Source organism: Cladophialophora bantiana (genome assembly GCF_000835475.1).
Source record: "Cladophialophora bantiana CBS 173.52 unplaced genomic scaffold supercont1.4, whole genome shotgun sequence".
Lineage (NCBI taxonomy): Eukaryota > Fungi > Ascomycota > Eurotiomycetes > Chaetothyriales > Herpotrichiellaceae > Cladophialophora > Cladophialophora bantiana.
The window spans coordinates 285,900-304,628 of record NW_015971578.1 but is presented as its reverse complement, the minus strand read 5'-3'; the positions used below and the strand labels follow the sequence as shown (position 1 = coordinate 304,628).

Here is an 18,729-nt window from a genome sequence, read left to right as displayed (position 1 = left end):
TAACGGTGGAAACTGGCCATGGCACCGGCGCACAGAGAAGGGCTACGAAGAACGGACGGACCGATATCAATCTTGCAGGTTGTAACGAACTCGGCCAAGGTTGGGGGGAGAAAGGAATCTCAGCGGAAGCATAGACATCGCTGAAACCGGACATAGAATATAGATGAAGGATCTCATCCAAGCTGCCGTGCTCTCTGCCTCCGCCCACACTTGGATGAATGGCATTGACACGGCCCTGGAGATTTCCAGGCTCGAGTCCAAATGCTCGACGGACCTTTTTCCCAAACCACATTCCGTTGCCACGTCAATCAGTCTTTTTCTCCTCTAGCGCTCTTGCCGCAATATTGGCCCTTTTCTGTATTCCTTCCAGCTCGTCAAAAGTGTACCACGCCCAGGTACAACTCCAGTCCTGCTGGGAAACCCAGAAATGTGAGCGGAGCGTAGAATGCAGCAGCAGCAGCAGCAGCAGCATGATCACCATCATGATCGTCATGAATCCTTCCCTTTGGCACTAGCTTGTGAATTCAGTTGATCCTCCTCTCCGAACCTTTCCTGACCCTGTTCGCCACTTCGACCATGAGTCCCACGCCCGTAAGCTCAATGAAATGTCCATGTCTAATATCTCCATAACACAAATGCAACCCGCATTCCACATTATCTCTCACTGAATCCACCCGCCGAATCATTAGCTTGACTAGCTCGTCCATGACGGCTTCTTTGGGGAACTAGGACGTGAAATGCAGCCACACCGCGCCCTCAAGCATGGCAAATTTGGTTGGGCGTCCCATTGGATTGCAAGATCTGTAGGTGGAATGGCATTTTAGATGTTGCTGAGGGCTCGAAGCAATGAGGCTTTATAGAACGGCTCGGCGGTGGACTGATAACCTCGGCGATGAAGACAATTGTGTTCAGCGGGGCAGGCAGTGAGACTTGGAATATTTCACCTTTAGGTATCTGGCCTCGTGAGCGGAGAGAGGTGAAGACTTTGTACAGCGAGAGGGAGTATTCATCATAGGTAGTGTCTAAAGGATGCTCTGCACTTGCGAGTGTCGCGGTCAATCCATCAAAGGCGGGCTTTGTGGGAAGAGTGGAGGTAAAGGGAACAACATTGAACGCTACGTCGTAGCGTATTAGGATTTGAGCATAAGAGCTGAAAACGCCTTGTTGGAAGACCGTAAGCTCCGGTCGATGGTGGCTGTAGATAGTATGTTGGAAGCGTATATCCTAGAATCTGTAAATCCAGCTCTGTTCATGGTCCCATTGCCTTGTGAGAGGGAACAGCTCTTACCCATGGGTACTGCTAGGCGTCCGCTGCCTTGGGTCCGGTATCTGGGTTGGTCATCTCGTGCTGTAGCAATGTGTTTGGCCACATAGAGAGCTTCCTGTAACCTGTTCAGACCATGGCCGCCAGTGTGAAGGTGTTTGGGGACTCGGGTACCCTGCAGAGCACTCATCGTTCAGCTCGTCTCCAACTTGTGGTGGCATGCTTCTCCGTTTATATCAGTCAAGGTGTTTCCCGATCTTTCTCCCATACCCATTTTTTTTGGTTCCACTGGCACACCCTTGCATGGCATCATGTCTTCATGGTTCAATGTGGAACTCAAGGCCCGGGATGAGGAATCGGGAGCCCTCGCGTCACCACTCCTGCTCCATATTGTGTAATTGGTACATGACATGCTCGTGTCCCAAAGTACTTTTCTCGATTCGGGGTGGTACTCAGTACATGGACGTGAGCAGAGCTAAGCAGAGACAAGTGGTTCGAGGTCGATCATGTACTTGTTACTTGTATGACTCGGTCAGTGGCACCAGGGTGGCGGCGGTTAATTAAGGCGACAAACAGACGCGCTATTACGTATGGGTCAGTGACGAAGTTGCGGGCGAATCTTTTTCCGTGAATTTTGCCGCATGAGAACGAAAACATCACCACAGGTGCATATCAGACCCCAATAGACTGCCACAGACTACGAACAGACTACAGTCAGACTGCCAAACCCAAAAAACCCCTCGAATTCCACCGATCCCAATTCCAATACCGTCCCGTGCCTGTGACTGTCATCGTCGACATGTCGCTTCCTCCAGAACGCATCAGCGTGAAGCGCAGACGGCAAGAAGAACCTGTCGAGGCGTTATGTACTGTCGCTCTCGTCCCCGCCATCAGACTGTGAACTAACCTGTAACTTCTAGACCTTGAGCAGGCCACTGCCCCAGACAAAAAGAGGAGAGTCACGGATTTCTACTTCAAACGCCTTCAGAACGATGCCATCGCCCCCGTTTCTCAGCGAGCCACCACTCCTCCCCAAGCCATGTGGTCACAGCCTCCCGCGCCCGGTGTTCCTCCAATCCGCCTGACCTCTCCCGGCGATGTGAAGAGAGGCGCTGCAACGTCCGGGGGTTCTCTGAGAGCAAAGAATAATGCGTCTGAAAAAGAGAAGAGCGAGTCGCCAGACACTGCCAGCCCAAGATCTGGAAGCAAGTCAGCCCCGACTATACCCGCCGCAAGTCAAGCTCTCCAGCAGGCCCGCCGCTTCCATCTCACCCGTCACCTCTCGTCAGTCCTTGGGCCCAGTGCTTCTGGCGGGATTCGGAAATCCAAGAACCTTATCCGGCCTCCTCTCGCCACCTTTGTTGAAAGACACACGCCCATTTTCAACCATGAGCAGAACCCGATGTACCGTAATAAACCCGTTGACAAGGTGTTGGACATTCAACAAGGCGGTGAACTAGGGGATGTGAAGTCCGATGGACTCGGAGAGCCGACCCTGGAAGCCTTGAAAGCATCCAAACGAAACCTGACGAGCACGTTTGTTCAGACAAGTTCTAAGGCAGCAAGGAATGGAACTTCCATCAAAGACCACCCAAGTACCTGGGATCTCGAATCTGATCAACTTGCAGACGAGCTGGCCGCATTTGCAATGGAGCTGGATCCGGATCTGCAGCAACAGGCTGAAAAAGGGCTTCCTGCAGTGCCTCGGCCCGAACCCCGGGACACTGTGATGGCGTCTCACGATCGAGAGGATGATTACGTCTACGAGACTTATGTTCGGGTAGAGTACGATGCGCAAGGACATGGCCCAGCCACCGGCACGGGTCTACACCCCAACTATGGGATCCTCGTCATCGACGAAGAAGATGAGGACTTGTGGCAACAATACATCGATAGTGACGATGACACTGATTGGGATGAAGAAGACTCGAATGGTGAGTAAACAGACTATCCGTAACCTCAACATTCTGACTGTCGGCAGCTGAAGACAATCCCGCCAATGACTATCCAGAAGAGGAAGTCAGCTCAGATGATGAGTACGGGTATAACCCGTACAAATATCGCACTTATGGTTCTGACCAAGAAGACTTTGATGACGACCACACTTTCGACGACGGACGGTGACAACCCATCAACATGCTAGACGGTCCCAATGTGCCAGCAATACGGAGTCAGAATTCCAGATGACTTGTGATGATAACCCGAGACTGCTTGAATAATGCCAACCAGGATCACAATCACTGAATGACATTGGACAACAATGCACCCCCTCATGGGTGATTGGTTCCAGAACACGTCTCGCAGGTCGAATTTCCACAGCCACCCCGTGTGGCAAAACACGGCAGGGGAGGTGTCAATTGATCCTCCAGCCGCATCCAGGGGAATCTCGCAGTGGTCCTCTGTACCACTCCAAACTTGCCGACCTTGTCTCCTTGGGTTCTGTGCCCCGATTTCGCCTGTTCTCTGACTTTCGCGACGCCTTCTTCACCGAGGAGGCGATAAAACTTGCATTGCAGTCCGGGCTTTTTTCTGTCTTCGCCGAATTGGCGTTGGAATGCTCTTTCGACTTCGTCCCAGGCTTGCTCCAGATCGGTTCGGTAGTACCAGATGAAATATGCTTGCTCGGGCGTGTATTTCTTGCACGGTGAGTGGGGACGTCTACGCCTTCGTTCTCTCAGCATCCGATCAATGGAGCGTCGATCAATTGAGCGTCGATCAATGGAGCTTCTAGATGTAGCTTCGCTGTTGCTGTCCTCGGTGGAATCTCCCGTGTCGGAGCCCTCGTCTCTAGACTGGACGTCGTCGGATTGGCTTGTTTCGCATTCCATTCTGTCGTCGTGGTCTTGGTCATCGTCGTTCAAGACTGACGCAATCCTCATTCTATCGACGGCGGCGCCAAGTCGCTGTGCCTCATTCTCGTTCTTGTTGAAGGATGGGGGTGACATGATAGCGCTGTTTTCAGCCGAGGACGGCACGAACAAGTTGATATCACTTGGGTGAGTGAAATTGATGCGTCACGAAGAGAAGATTGTTGATCCTCTGATATTGGAAGAAGGAACGCAAGAAATGCAGCAGATTCCATGGCGGGCAACGCAGAGGCCTTAATAGGCCCTCACGTCGACCCGACAGAGTGGTTCACGCCAGCATGATATGTATTTCTCAGATAAAAGTCTACAGCCATGCAGGTCGTGTACCCAGGCGCCCTGCTAAGCCCAAAAGGAGCATGTGCCCGATATGTGTGAGCGTGAGGGCCAACTGGCACCCGGCAGATCAAGGATCTGGGAAAGGCCGATATGAACGTGACAGTCGCTCTGAACAGCGCCTCTCAGTCACCAGGTTCCCATTTTTGGTGGTTGTCCAGGGCAGGTTGGTGGACATGGCCCACCATTTTCCGAGGAATATGATGAAGATGCCGCTAAAACTAGACTGATCTTCTCGGGTCTTCTGTAGCATGGGTTTGTCTTCAACTACCCCATTCTTGCCCGCCCTTGGTATTGATACGGTTCAGACAGAAGGGTAGAACCCAGACGCTACGGCCAATGGAAGGCGGTGAATTAGCGCAGAAGGATGATATCCACAGCCACCGTGCAGGGAGAGCAGTGTCTCTTCGCCCCTCGCTGCTCCGAAAACAAACAAAGTGGGAGAAGAGAGTTCTATGAGGCTTCCTAGCGTTGCCAGGTTGAGAAGAGGAGGCCAGCTCCGACGGTACATCTGAACCTCTGCTGCGAGATCGCTAGAAATCCCAGGTTACACAACAGACCACACACGCCTTGGGTAGCCAATTGCGGTCTCGCATGGCAACAGGGGTGAGCCACCTGCAGCCGACATTCCCGCGGTACTCACAAGTAGGCAATAGTAGTGCGGCATGCCCCTGGACATGTGGACGCCACACAATTCTGCTGCATTTGGCTCCAGATTGTCCTTAACTACTGAGCAGCTACAACGAGTACGCACGGGTGGTGCTATGCAGATTGATGGCGATCCTCGGCTGTGCTTTACGCGCCATTGGCACCTCGCCCAATCCACGCTGGCCAGGGCTTACAAGGCCACGAATGTCTGAGTGTATCCAGGCGATGGTTCTCAAGGGCTCGTCGACCGACCACTGCTGCTGCACGGGTTGGTTCTGCCCAAGGACTCCCTTGTTCGACGCCGGCCAGCAAGTCGTTTCGTCTCGGCGCGCTTTCACTTCTGGCCTATTTTGACTGGTTTGCGGGGGAGCGCTTACTGGACGGAAGGGGATGCGACCCTTCCACCTTCAGATGTAGGGCCCCCTCACTTTCTCTCCCTCACCCAGCATGACAAGGGCTCGTTGATCCGAAGTTTTGAGAGCTGGTCCAAGCGGGCGACAGATGGCAACAGAGGGACCCCTCATCAATGGGCATGCGACTCGGCTGCTGATCGCTCAGCCACTGAAAACAGCTTCGTCGAGCGGAACATTACTCACGCCTCGAGAGGCCAACCAGCGTTGCGGCGCTGAATGCTGATGTGCTGCTAGTCCATCATCACCATGTCGAAATCGGGATAGGCTCAGAGATCAGCGGGTGCCGAGTCCGAGCCAAACCGTCCACAGATCTGGTTCATCTGCAATGCACCTCGGTTTGTTGCAGGTGTTTGTAGCTCGCAACAGACTTTGTCGCAAGGGATTGTTTGGGCATGTGGGATGCCACTCGCTCCGCCCGAATACATGAAGCCTGGGTCTGCAACCCTGCGTCTTCTGGCGTTTCCTTACCACCCTGGCTGATCTATGCCAAGGCCAGCGAGGGAGACTGGATGGAGACCCGCGGTCGAGGGAGGACTTTTGATTCAAGAGCCAGAGGGCAACCTGGCTCGGGCGCCTCTTGTGGCCTAATCTCTGAGCCCCAGATCAAGGTTACGATCGCTCCTAGCCCATCCCATCCCGCGAGGTGATTTGGCGAGAGCCTAAATATGATATGCTAATTCTATTGGAAAGCCACATCACTGGTCCTTCTCCCTACCTCCTTGTAGGTACTTGAGAGGGCAGCCCCATTTGCCCTGGTGGCGAGACATCCGGGTGTGCTTTCTACAAGCTGCACAAGGATCACAGGTCTCAGAATTGGACAGCATCGCCATCGCTGGCCTCCCTTATGATTTGTTTGTGACTATTGAGGTCTACTCTACCCCCGCAATTGAAGGAACAAACGCGATGGAGCGGTGAAGGGGGTGTTGGCCTGGTCCTGTGCCAGAGGTTGAGCCCCGAACATGGGCTGAGAGGCCACCAATCCGATCCCGGGGCTATGAGAACCATGATTCACCACATGCAGCGCTACAAACGAACGCTGCTTGCGACGCTTGGACCCACGCCCTATCCCGGCCGTGATCCAATGACTTGGAGTGCATGGGGGCATTTTGGCATCGAAGGCAAACCAATGGGCGATTCTATTTGAGGAAACATGCCGCTGCCTGCCTTTTGAGGCAAGAGCTGCCTCTGGTCCACAAGAAAAGTTTGGCTCGTCATTTCAGACTACTGCTGAAAAGTGGTTTTCTCAAGGGAGTTGGCCGGTCACGCACACCCCAGTTGATTCTCCATCTGCCAAACGTGGTGGACTGCCCCAGGGGCTGACTGGATCCCTACCACTGTGCCTTACGGCGCTTCGGGCTTTGTGCCATTGATAACGGCACTTCCACTCCACTCCACATTCCTCATGCCGTCGTAAGCGTACCCATTCTCAAGCAAGATCTGGCGAGACAGGGCGAGAAGCACCTGAGAGGGTCTATGGTTGGATGGTGTGAAGCGACACGACCCTGATGCTTGCCCTCCTTTGAAGTGGCCCGTCAAGCTCGTCTGCCTTTCATCATGCACGTCGATGGGTCTGCCGGCTGCGCACTCGATGTCCTCAGGTCGCCGCCAGCTCTTGGATCCGGCGAGCTCTGATCGTCAACGACAGAATCACCTGTCCACCGACAGCGGTCCGCCTGGGGGCCGCTCACAGGGTTTGTGCCACGCGCATTGGGCTGACGCCGAGACTGGAACCGCCTCCCTCCTATGAAGCCGAGGCTCTCAGTCGCATGAACGCTGGATCACGTGATAGTCACCCTGGTCACACAAAGTTCGTGACTTGGCGCGGCTGGCGAGGCCCTATATTAGCTACTCGCTAGGTAGGCAAGACGCTTAATTAGCCCATGAACCTGTATTTCAAAACCGCGGCCTCAACAGGCATCACCATAGGCCAAGGCTGCGAATTTCCAAAGGATTATGGAACGGGACTGAGCAGTCCCCGCGCTGAGTCCTGTGTATATATAAAGTCCTGTGTATATATAAAGTCCTGTGTATATATAAAGTCCTGTGTATATATAAAGTCCTGTGTATATATAAAGTCCTGTGTATATATACAGTATAGAGTGGCCCAGTCTACGAGCAGTTTTTCTGTTTTCGAGACGAACGCCACCAACGCCTTTGAACAACCACAAAGCCGCGAGCAAGGGGCTGAATGTTACACACTTCGACGCGACTCGAGTCACATTGTCCGAAGCTTCTCTCAACGACACTTACCCTCGCACACAGTCGGTTCCCAAGTACACTACGACACGGCTCTAACCAGTCAATCTGCGTTTGAGCACTCGACAATCCAGAGAGAAAATTGACACACATCGCTCTCCCTACTCCCAGCTTCAACCGCCCTCTATGCCTTGCTGGCTGACCGAGGCTGCTCTGGGGCAGGGTTTGCTACAATCCTCGAAGTGTGCCCTTCATGCAGATCTCGCTGAATGGTTGCACACTCGCGCGAGGACGAAGACAGACAGACAGACAGGGTTATGCCATGCTACGCGACGCTGTGCTATGCATGAAAGAAGGACAGAAATTCGCACGACAACGACCGGGTTTACTTATTGTCTGCGGCTACTACCTATTTAACACGGGGATGGCAGAGCTGGCTAGACTGCACGAACTAACTAACTACTTGTTCCTGAGCCGACCCGGGGTGTGGGACCGGTGAATATCATGTCCGCGATTGTGTTCTCTCTTCCTGCTCCGTTTCTTCTTCTTCTACTGCTGCCGAGCCGCTTCTTCGATATCATCCTTGCCAAGAAAGAAAGAAAAAGGCAAGGGAAAGAATAATATTGGCACGCAGACCAGACCAGACGAGAACATACATATCTATCCGATCCAGACAAGACAAGACAAGACGTGCCTCGACGACTGATTACGTTGGCCTGGCAGCTAAAAGTTCTTGGAGAGAAGGGTGGAGTGGGAGAGGGGGGTGGGATGTGATCTGATCTCAGGATGATCTCCATATCTTTGTGTATGGGAGGTAGGTATGTACCACAGCTGATGACGCGCCGGCATGCAATGAATGAAAATACCGTGCGTGTGTCCATCACTAGAAAGACACCCAAAGACTCGTCGCGCCCAGGAACGGAGGAAACAGAAAAGATGTCATTTCGACTGCGAGAACTTTGTGTGTCGAACTCAATCCACACCAACCCAATGCAATGAACAAAAATGTCTCATTCGTAAGATGTCTAGGGGCTACTCTGTCCGAATAAAAGCTCAGAAACCATGCTCCTGAGGAGCGCGCTCATTCAGCCACGGACAACCCAGAAGAGATACCCGCATAAATCCTGTGGCCTGGAGAACCACCTCTCGATGCCCCAAGTCTTCCCCTATTTGATCCCCATGCCACATTGCTCTTTCCAGAATGCTTGCTCCCCACCTTTGTTCGGAAGCCTCAGATTTCTGCACGACACAGCATGCCTGAAATGAGATCCAAGTAACGCAAAACCCCTGGCCGTGAAAATATCTGACTCTTATGAGTATAGAAGCATACGGCAAATGAGGTGCGATGCAATAGGAAACGCCAGATAGACACCATCGGCAGGCTGCCATGCGACATCATTCCCTACTAGATCTCAGAGAACTCCAGCCCTTGCACTCGCCGGATATCTTTTGATTTGCCTCTTCCAGATATGTATTGCACAAGAATGTTATATGTTCTCCGAAGTTGTGTAAGTCTCCTGAAACGTGTTGCACCATATGAGATTCGTGAAATTTTGACACCGATCAGACGGATGAAACACGGTGAGGAAAATGGCGTCGACAAAGGGGCATCATCATTTGTGGGCGACTGGATGAAACCATTCATCTCTAATCAAGGAGTCAGTACCGAGGATCACAGCGGCAGAAAGATCGCACATACCCGGCGCCCTCGTCCTCCAGAATGAACCGTCTGCATCGGTGGGGAGAAGAAAAATTGTTGTTGAGGGTAATTGTACATGTTGGAAGGCATATTCTGCTGGAAGTTCTGCGGAGGGAAACCGCTAGAGCCAATGACGGGACTCATTTGTGCGGAGAAGGAAAGGGGTGAAGACGACGGGTTCTGCAACGGGCGGAAAGGATCGATCGCGGCAGGTGGTGTTACATAACCAGCAAAACCATTGGGCATATATCCACCGTTGGATCGTTGTGGCGGCGCTGCAGCAGGAAAACTTTGATACTGGGCTTGAGGAGTCATTTGTTGATAGGTAAGCTGGGAATATTGCTGCTGTGACTGAAACCCGTTCATCGTGTAAGGTGCAAAGCCGAACGAGTCGGCAGAACCAGTCCGGATTGGGCTCAAACCATTCTCAAAGTTGCTGCCGTTGGGGACGAAGCTGCCGCTGTATTGTCGCTGGGAAAAGTTTTGCTGCTGCATTCCGTTTAATGGGACCTGTTGCTGTTGAGCCAACGGTCGGGTTCGATCGTTCACGTTCGGGTGTCCATGGGAAGGATACTGTTGCACTGCCGGTTGACTAGGTCTAGACGACAGCCCAACTTCGTCCATGATTCTCTTGTAGCCCTGGTTCGGTTGGGCCTTTATCTTGGTGAGTACTTTTGAGACATTCTGGACAACCTCTGGCCTCATGTTGTCGTCGAGGAACGGGGTCGTCAGAATCTTGAAGATCAGGGTCACACCAGAGGTTTGGTCGCACAAAATCTGTTCAAGCACAGCGTCATTCGGGCTGAAAAAAAGGGCATTCAGAACCATATCTCGAGCATCAGGCTCGTTTCGTTGGTTGATGACCTTGAGCACAGTAAGATATGCAACCTTGTGAGTGCAGAGTTGAACGAGGTGAGGGATCAATCTCGGTGCCAGAACTGAGCGTCGACGAGGGAAGGTACAGGTATCGAGCAGCCAAGTCAATAACAGTGCCCCGTTGGCGTTCTGAGCAAGCTGTACACTGTGCAAAGCAATAGCTGCAGCCATCATCCGCTGTTGGTTCTTCGTCGCATGATGAGCCTCTAAACAGGCACGCATTGCCCGGGCTCCGAATCGTCCTTGGGCAATCTCCCAAAGTTGACTAAGCATAGTCTCAAAGATGTAGTCATTATATGGCGGCCCAAACCGAAGGCAGCATTGAAGAACATAGTTGCCATATTGGTCGAGGAAAAGAGGTATTGTGTAAGGACGAAGCGAGTCAACAATCATTCGAGTTTGTGTTTCGGTCTTGCAAACTTCGATGATCTTCTGGGCTGCCCAGGTACCATTCTTGTGCACTCCGATTTCAGCAAGATGAGGTGCGATGTACGTCAGCATTTGTTCCTTAGTTTGCTCTGAGCAATATTCAAAGAGCTTCTGGACGACAGTGTTACCAAGATAGTCCGAAGATAATTCCGCAATTTCAGGTAACATGTCGATTGCGATCTGCTCGATCTCCTGCAGTCCGCAGGCTCCATTGTCGATTCGTTTACGTATGTCTCGGAGCCTTGGAGCATCATACATTCTCGTGGAACTCGGTTCTGGAATAGGAGCTATCTCTTTCTCAAGGCGATTGTAACGAATGGCACTCTCGATATTTGCAGAGATGGTAGGTAAATCCGACTGTTGACCGCCAAAGTCAAGCACGATTTGCAGGATTTCCGGTTGCAGCTCCGTTAGGCGGTCGGGCGCTGGCAAATTAAGCGTTTGCTGCATGTTCATGGAGCCGGCAGGGCTGCCAGTGGCATCCCTCGCTTGCGATGTTTCTGCTTCGGCACTTCCATTTGCCCCAGGTGGAGGGGTGGCGTTTTGCACAGGAGTCAAGGAGACAGATGCATTTGGAGCCTTTGCAAATCCAATTCTAACGGGGCCGGCGCCAGGGAATATTTCTTTCCCATTGAGCAGTTGACGCGCGCGGACGGCATGTTCGACCGACTCGAAATTGACAAAACCGCAATTTTTGTGAGTGAGAACTCTGGTTGATTCGATCGGGCCGTACCGGTTGAAGATAGCATCCAGTGAGGACATTGTGGTCGAATTCGGGATAGAGCCTATCCATAGGGATCGCGAGACCTGGACTTCAGATTCGTCCACGCCTTCATATGACAAGGTCACGTTTTCGGCGATGGACAGATTCTGCAGCGTGTCTGCAAGGGTAGACTGATCCATTGCACTCGATCCCTGCATATCGAAAGCCATACCAAGGTTATCCGCTGATGGTTGGGCTAAGTTGCGGAGTGATGTGCGCTGAGGTGTCTCAACCAGTCCGGCAGTTCGAGCTCGTGGGCGCGCAGCACTGGCATTCACAGCGAACGCTTGAACGGCTTGGTTATGCAGGCGAACCTTCTCCTGGACCAACTCATATTCGGCTTCCAGGGCCGCTGCCGCCGAGGGTGTCAACGTCCCGCTAGCGAATAGCGGAAAGTTATTGCCACCCTCTTGAGCTTCAGTTGCGTATTTGGATTGCGTGTTGACAGAAAATGACCTGAATCGACTGGAGTTACGCATTCCAAAGCCAGCCAATACATCGGACAAGTTGGGGTCTTGAGGACGGGCGGACTCATCCACAACCTGGCGAAGATTATCAGGTTTCGAATGCTGTGGAGGTTCAGCAAGTCCAAGATAGTCAAGCGTGCGGACCCCAGAGTCTGACATGCCATCCTTGGAGTATCCAGATGGCTGAGGAGACATCGGATCATCGGCAGAACTTATACTTGTCAGAGTGGCCGCTCTGGTCCTTGTTCCCCAGCTGGAGCTAAAAGCGTTCTGCCCAAAGGGGCCAGAAGGACCGAGCAGGCTTGAACGCTGAGGCATGCTCCCGGCACGAAGTCTGGATAGAAGAGCCGAAGTTCCTGGATTGGCTTGGTTAGATGCGGTCGAATAGAATGCAGTTTCGGCGGCAGATGTTGAACCAGGTCGAAAGGGACTCGTGGAAGGGGTTGGTCGGGAAGTCTTGGATGTCAGGACATTCACCCCATTGATCGTCCCGACCGGGGATATTCTCGAGGGCAGGGTGCCGGCTCGTCCGCGCCTCGCGGGACTGTTGATCCCAGTCTCGGTCAGAGGCACCAAATCTGGGAAACCATCCTGGTTGGGGGATTCCGGAATCTCGAACAGAGGGGTTGATGTGCCACTGGTTGGAGGTCCCCAGATATTAGGGGTTAAAGAAGTCTGAGACTGCAGCTCCCGGGTACGTTTGGGAAAGAGGCGGGAGGCTTGTTCGTGAAGAGGAGAACCAGCTCCTACTCTTGCATTAGACAGGCCGGCCAGTCCCGAGGAGGATTTTGCACCACCGAAAGGGGATTTGCTGGTGGGCACTGAAGGAGGTTCACTGATGGGAGTCAACCCTGACAGGTTTATATTGAGTTGCCCATCAGGCCGCGTGGAGGTGGGAGGTGCCATGGTTGAGCTCTCAGAAGCAATGTCGCAGGTTTGGCAAGACAATGTAGATGTCTATGCGATGATTTCAAATTATGGAGTCGCCTACTTTTTCGCCGTGAACCACTTTCGTTGGAAGGGAAATGATTGTGCAGGTGATATCGTATGCTCGTTTTACGTGCTCCCGGATGAAGTCCAGAATATGTAGGATGTCTTCGGCACCTGCGGACAGGAGCGTCTATTTTCCAAACGTCCTTTAACGTGAGACTTGATGAAAGAAAGCAATGTCCGACTGACGAGAAATGAATTCGTATTCGAACTGGAAGTCAAGTCGAGGCACGGCCGGGATTTCGAGGAACAAGAGGATTCGGAATCGCAGGATATTACGTTTAGAGGGAGTTTTGGGTCTTGATCGGGGAAGGAGAGACTGTCGGCGGCCGTATTAACACAAATGATGGAATAGAGAGAATCGAACGTAGCAGCTCTCCAGGGCTGAAGGGGGCATTAGGGGAAGCCGAAGGTGAAAGGAAGTAGAGAAGAACCAAGGCGACGCAGCAGTAGCAGGCGGGAGAAGAGGGAGCAGCAGGTACGGAGTTGTGGATGAATTAGGGGGCAAAAGAAGATGCTAATGGGTAAGTTGAGGTTTGGGGCAGATCGAGAACAGGGTCGGTGGTGTCGGGTTGCGTAGACGCAAATGCAGTTACAGACAGATACACGTCAACGGCTGGGCATGCTAGGTAGGTGGTGCAGACGGTTTGGTTAGGCGGTGATGGCGCCGATGGGCCCTGGGAAGAAAAAAGTACGGGGAAGAGCAGGGACCATAGGGACCGCTAACGAGTGTCGAGCAATAATCCTAATCAATCACCCGATCTGCTCACCCACTCCAGTTCTGTCTGACCGCACCACGCCCGTCTAGGCCTAGCCCCTGTAGGGAGCCACTGGGAGCCACCAAGGTCCTCTGAAGAATTTTTGAAGCCCTGTGAACCCTCCCCCAAGCCCCCTCCCAATGAGAAGCTGCGGCGAGCCCGCTCTGCATGCTGTACCTGCCAAGCAACGGCCAATATCCACCTTGAGGACCGCCAGGGCAACTGGCTGCGCCCATTGCACGTTACCTACCTTTCTGTTCTCGCCTCTACTACCAGAATGCAACACGGAACGGGTGAGAAAGATCCCCCGAAAGAAGGATCATGCCAGTTGCTCGGTGGCTCTTTCGGATTCAGAGCCTATGACGGTCTTTCTTCCCACATTTCAAAACCACCAAGCCCGTCCAACAGGTACCCATGAAACACCCTCTGTCTGTCCACCATGCTCTTCAAATTTACATCCATCATCCTGGACCCCTCGACTCTCGAGCCCTCGGAGACGAAAAGTGTGACCGATAATCGCCCCGTCGACTCCAGCCCAACGCAAGCTTCCCAGTCCAAGCTTAATATGCTCAAGCCACTTGGACGTCCGATTCGTACCTGTTCGACTCTGCTGGCGATGATGGACAACATGAAACACTGGCGCCCGGCGCCCCCAACCAACCATCCAGCTTCAGCTAAAAATGCCTTCCACCTTTGGGTTCGCCCTACAAAGCATCTTCCTTGCTGGGTCTGAGCGCCTGTGTACCCTGAAAAAGACCTCTGTGCTTCCATCTTTGGCGGGGATCATACTGGGTCGCACCCAAAAACACCCCTGAAGCTGCATCGTGTGGGTTCATCATATTCCTGGATTCAGGCAACCGCCGAATAATAGGTCACAGACATGTGCACCGTCTTATGCCACTATTAATATTGATCCCTATATCACACGGTGCGCGCCTATTGATCAGGGTTTTTTGGTTTCAGGCCCCGGGCCAAATCGCTGCTGATGGTCACGTGGCACATCACTGCAACGAACTGTCTTGGCGGGCACGTTATCTCATCTGGCTGGTTGGGTCAAGATGATGGTGCAACTACATACTTTGTACTTGTGACTAGCCTTGGACTGCGGGTAGAGAGTGCCAACCTGCCAGAGTCTGGATGCAAAGCTGCGAAAACTCACTATCAGCTAAGTCGGACTGTGGGACGACTCAAAGATCACACCACACCTAAATTCTGCATTATGACCCTGTGGCACATGAACATCCAAGCTCGGGCAGCATTTCACTTTAAAGTCATGGGGTCTCGCCGTCTTGAGAATCTTGGAGGTCTCGATATATTCTGGGATTTCTTTTTGAAGCGATATCTGGCCCCGGTTCAGCACTAGGGAGCCATACGCCCACGAGTGTGCTGGCTAATATCGGTAAGCAATAGTCGAGACACCTGAACATACACTACCAGTCTCCATTCCTCTTCGAGAAGCGCGCAATTGTGAAATACTTCTATATGCAGCCTCGAGATCACTTGTTCTCGTTTGGTTCATTCTTCCACTTGGCCTGTTCTGACCCCGGTGAGCGGGATTGTGAGGGCAAGGTCCGTCTTTGACTGGAAGATCTTCTCACTGAGGTAGGCAGTACGAGCTCGAGATGGCAGCTTCACACCGGCAGGGCCGGGAGCAGGAGCATGATCGCCACTATCCGCCGTCTATGCTAGTCGATGGTGATCTGCAGAGTATTGCCCTGACGGGAGCGGACCTGGAGCCAATCTGATCGTAGCCGAGGATTACTCCATGCTCGGCGCATGGGGGGCATCACGTCGCAAGCAAAAGTGTCACACGCGGCATTGAGATTTTCGTTTCAGATGCAAAGAAGCGTCGGCGCGATGATGGCCAGAAAAGGGAGCACCAACACCAGCCGAGGCCTAGAAATCACGTACAGTGATGCTGACTACAAGTAGTGGACGAGGAACTCGGTAGAAATGGTGGCCGTTATTTCTGAGTCCCCAGATCATCTCCTGCACATCGCAGCGGGTTTGAGATGACTCGATGAGTGTTCAGTAGGTGTGGGGTTGGAAGCCGAAGACGCAATGACCGCGGGGCAGAAAAGGCTGAACTGGACGACAACTTAGGCCTTGACGCCGTAGATAATAATGCTATGGTGAGGGATGCCTCACGAAGGGGTCACCCAGGGTGTCTGTCTCCCGCATGCCAGCATCTGGAGGTTGTATGTAGGAGAGGAAAGGCAGATCGTCTGGCAAGTACGAGCGAGGAGGGACCAGACATCAGAGTATGGAGTCTAGAGAAACTACCTACCCAGTAGTGATTCTCGCCGGTCTCGCCGACTCGGAGCGTCAACCAAGTCCCGACTCGGCCACAGTTCATTATGCCAAGCTCGGCTTGCAAAATGCCCGTCCACTGCCTTTTCATGACCTCTGCTTCATAGTCACCTTAATAAATATGATAACGCGATCCAATGCGAGGCCGGAAGACAAATGTCCACACTACTCGACGTCCAAAAGGACCTTTTAGTCGATATTCAAACATCCCTGCGTCCTTTTATTGTCCTCCCGGGCCTATGATCGAATAATCTGCCGTCTCTTGGCCTGTCGTCCGCTCTGTTGCTCTTTTGCCCGAGTACATGCCAAAAGAGTGCTTCTTCAAACTTGACTCTTCGGAATCGTCGCCTTCGCCTTCGCCTTCACCCTCATCCGCCTCCCTTGATCCTCCCCAACCTCCATTTGGCGATGATCTGTTACAGCCAGTATGAACGGTATCACCGAGCCCTTACCCGGCCTCCTTGATGATCCTCTATTCCAGCTCCCCGATCTGCCCGCTCTGACCGACATTCAAATCGCTCCTCTCCGCAACCCTGCCCCAAGCCGTCACGCAAATGTTCCTCTGCCTCTCGAGCCCGTGGCCGACAATAGTCTGAACAATGGACGAACAAACAAAAGCTCCGCACATCCTGCAGATAGTCCTGAGACGAGGAGGACGCCAAAAATCACACCCAATGATGTGCTCCAAGCACGAGAGGCTAAAAGGCCGCACTTGGCTATCAGTGAACTGCTGGAAGCCGACCATGGCCCGGACTTCGCCCCAACTTATCTTCCATCGTTCATCAGTTTGTCTGTGGTGGAAAAATCGCCTGTCCAGGCTCCCTCGTTTGTCGAGCCTCCTTACTCTCTGAGGCGCTTAAGATTAGACACAGACAACGATCATGGAACTCTTGACTGGACCAGGCATCTTCCTCCCCCTGCTCAGAAAGAAGACCGGCAGAGTAGGCCCGCTCCGCTCCTCCCCGCTATGGTTACAGGACTGCATGAACCTCCTCCTTCGGCAGCTCTGCTGCCATCAATCGACCTTGACTCGATACATGCTGTGGTTACAGGGCAGCATGAACAGCCCCCTTCTGCACCTCTCCTACGGTCAACTGACTTTGACCCGATACATTCCACGGCTACAGGACTTCATGAAGTTCCTCCGCATTCTGCGGCTCCACTACCACCAACTGACACCGAATTGATACATGCCACAGGACTGCATGAGCCGTCTCTTTCTGCAGCTCTGCTGACATCAATTGACCCTGACTCGACATATACCGCAGTTACAGGACCGCATGAACCCCCTCACTCTGCGGCTCTGCTACCGTCAATTGACTCAGATTCGACACATGGCACGATTACAGGACTGAACGAACCTCCTGCTACTGCCGTTCTGCTACCGTCAATTGACCTGGACTCGATTCCAGCCATTGTTCGGCAAACAACAACTTCAAGGATCCACGTCAGAGACATGCTCACTGAGTCCAATCAGCCAGATCCTGCGCCTCCGGCAGCCCCTTCGCCCCCAGCAGCCTCATCTGGCCCTCTTGTTGATAGGCTGGCCATACACAACCACGAGGACACGGGTAATTATTCAACGCCACCAGAGGAGGTCCGTGATCACGTCCCTCGAGCAATCCCTCCTGTTCGTTCTCCTTGGAAGGCGGGCCCCATGAGGGGGCCCAATAACCGTCGGCCTAGGCGGAAGTGGACTGGCACTGAAACAGCAGACCTCATGGCTGGCGTGAGCAAGTACGGCATTGGGAGGTGGAAACAGATCGTGGATGATCCATCCTTCAACTTCGGCGATCGAAGTGCTGTCGACTTGAAAGACCGGTATCGCGTCTGTGTGAACGAAAAGCCCTCAGCAAAGGCAGACAGTAATCTGAGGGCCGACAGTCCTATGGCGGAGGCATCCCCTTCCATTGAAATATTAGGAATAAGGCAGTGCCGAGAAAGAGGTGCCGCAATGAACTCAACACCAAAACGTCGTAAACGCCGTGCTTGGACTGAGGAAGAGGACAACAATCTCCTGGTAGGTGTCGCCAGACACGGATTTCAGTGGACTGCCATTCATGATGACCCCGACCTCAATCTGTCGCATAGACGGGCAACAGATCTCCGCGATCGTATTCGAAATAGGTTTCCAGATGGGTACAAGCACGCCGAGTTTGCGCCGTCGAAGCGTGAGGCTAGGAACGCCATAAAGGCGGAAAAAGAGGCCCTCGCCGATCAGCCGATACCATGGGATGTGGTTGTCCCTGGCAGGGAATACGAAGGGACGAGGATTGAGAGAGGACGGTGGGAGGAGGTCACACCAGCAGACGACAGCACGCCGACTTCAGCTGGACCAAACGATGCCAATACCTCAGTGACCAGGGTGACCGGCGATGTGGACAAAGAAAACGATACCAGGCAAGACGAAAACGACAAAGAAAGAGACCGGGATAGAGAAAAGGAGCAGCAGCAGCAGCAGCAGCAGCAGCAACAGCAGCAGCCCCTTATCACATTGCCGAGTTTCTCGCTCGGGTTCTTCGATGATATGGACTGGGAGGATAATACGCTGCCGCCGATGCATGACGGGGATGACTGCAGTGATTAGCTGGGGGGAAATGAGATGTGCATTGAAGAACTGAAAGAAAGGACATTTTACGTGGCATTCGAAAAGGGTGTTTAAGCAGATATTTAAAGGGCGCATAGCGCTCCACGGTGACGTGGCATTGGACGGACT

At 52.9% G+C, this 18,729-nt stretch overlaps 4 protein-coding genes across 4 annotated transcripts; 2 read left to right on the top strand and 2 right to left on the bottom strand.

Moving 5' to 3' along the window:
- Positions 1-2,063: 2,063 nt before the first annotated feature.
- On the top strand, positions 2,064-3,388 carry Z519_02908 (uncharacterized protein; the record flags this gene model as incomplete). Its single annotated transcript, XM_016760663.1, has 3 exons — positions 2,064-2,130; positions 2,185-3,198; positions 3,246-3,388. The coding sequence occupies 3 exons, from the start codon at positions 2,064-2,066 to the stop codon at positions 3,386-3,388; spliced, it is 1,224 nt and encodes a 407-aa protein (XP_016622513.1).
- A 146-nt stretch (positions 3,389-3,534) lies between these two features.
- Z519_02907 (uncharacterized protein) lies at positions 3,535-4,209 on the bottom strand (the record flags this gene model as incomplete). Its single annotated transcript, XM_016760662.1, has 1 exon — positions 3,535-4,209. One exon carries the CDS (start codon positions 4,207-4,209, stop codon positions 3,535-3,537), a length of 675 nt encoding a protein of 224 aa, XP_016622512.1.
- A 5,184-nt stretch (positions 4,210-9,393) lies between these two features.
- On the bottom strand, positions 9,394-12,861 carry Z519_02906 (uncharacterized protein; the record flags this gene model as incomplete). The annotated part of the gene is made up of 1 exon (XM_016760661.1): positions 9,394-12,861. One exon carries the CDS (start codon positions 12,859-12,861, stop codon positions 9,394-9,396), a length of 3,468 nt encoding a protein of 1,155 aa, XP_016622511.1.
- Positions 12,862-16,440: 3,579 nt separating this feature from the next.
- On the top strand, positions 16,441-18,600 carry Z519_02905 (uncharacterized protein; the record flags this gene model as incomplete). The annotated part of the gene is made up of 1 exon (XM_016760660.1): positions 16,441-18,600. One exon carries the CDS (start codon positions 16,441-16,443, stop codon positions 18,598-18,600), a length of 2,160 nt encoding a protein of 719 aa, XP_016622510.1.
- Positions 18,601-18,729: the final 129 nt, after the last annotated feature.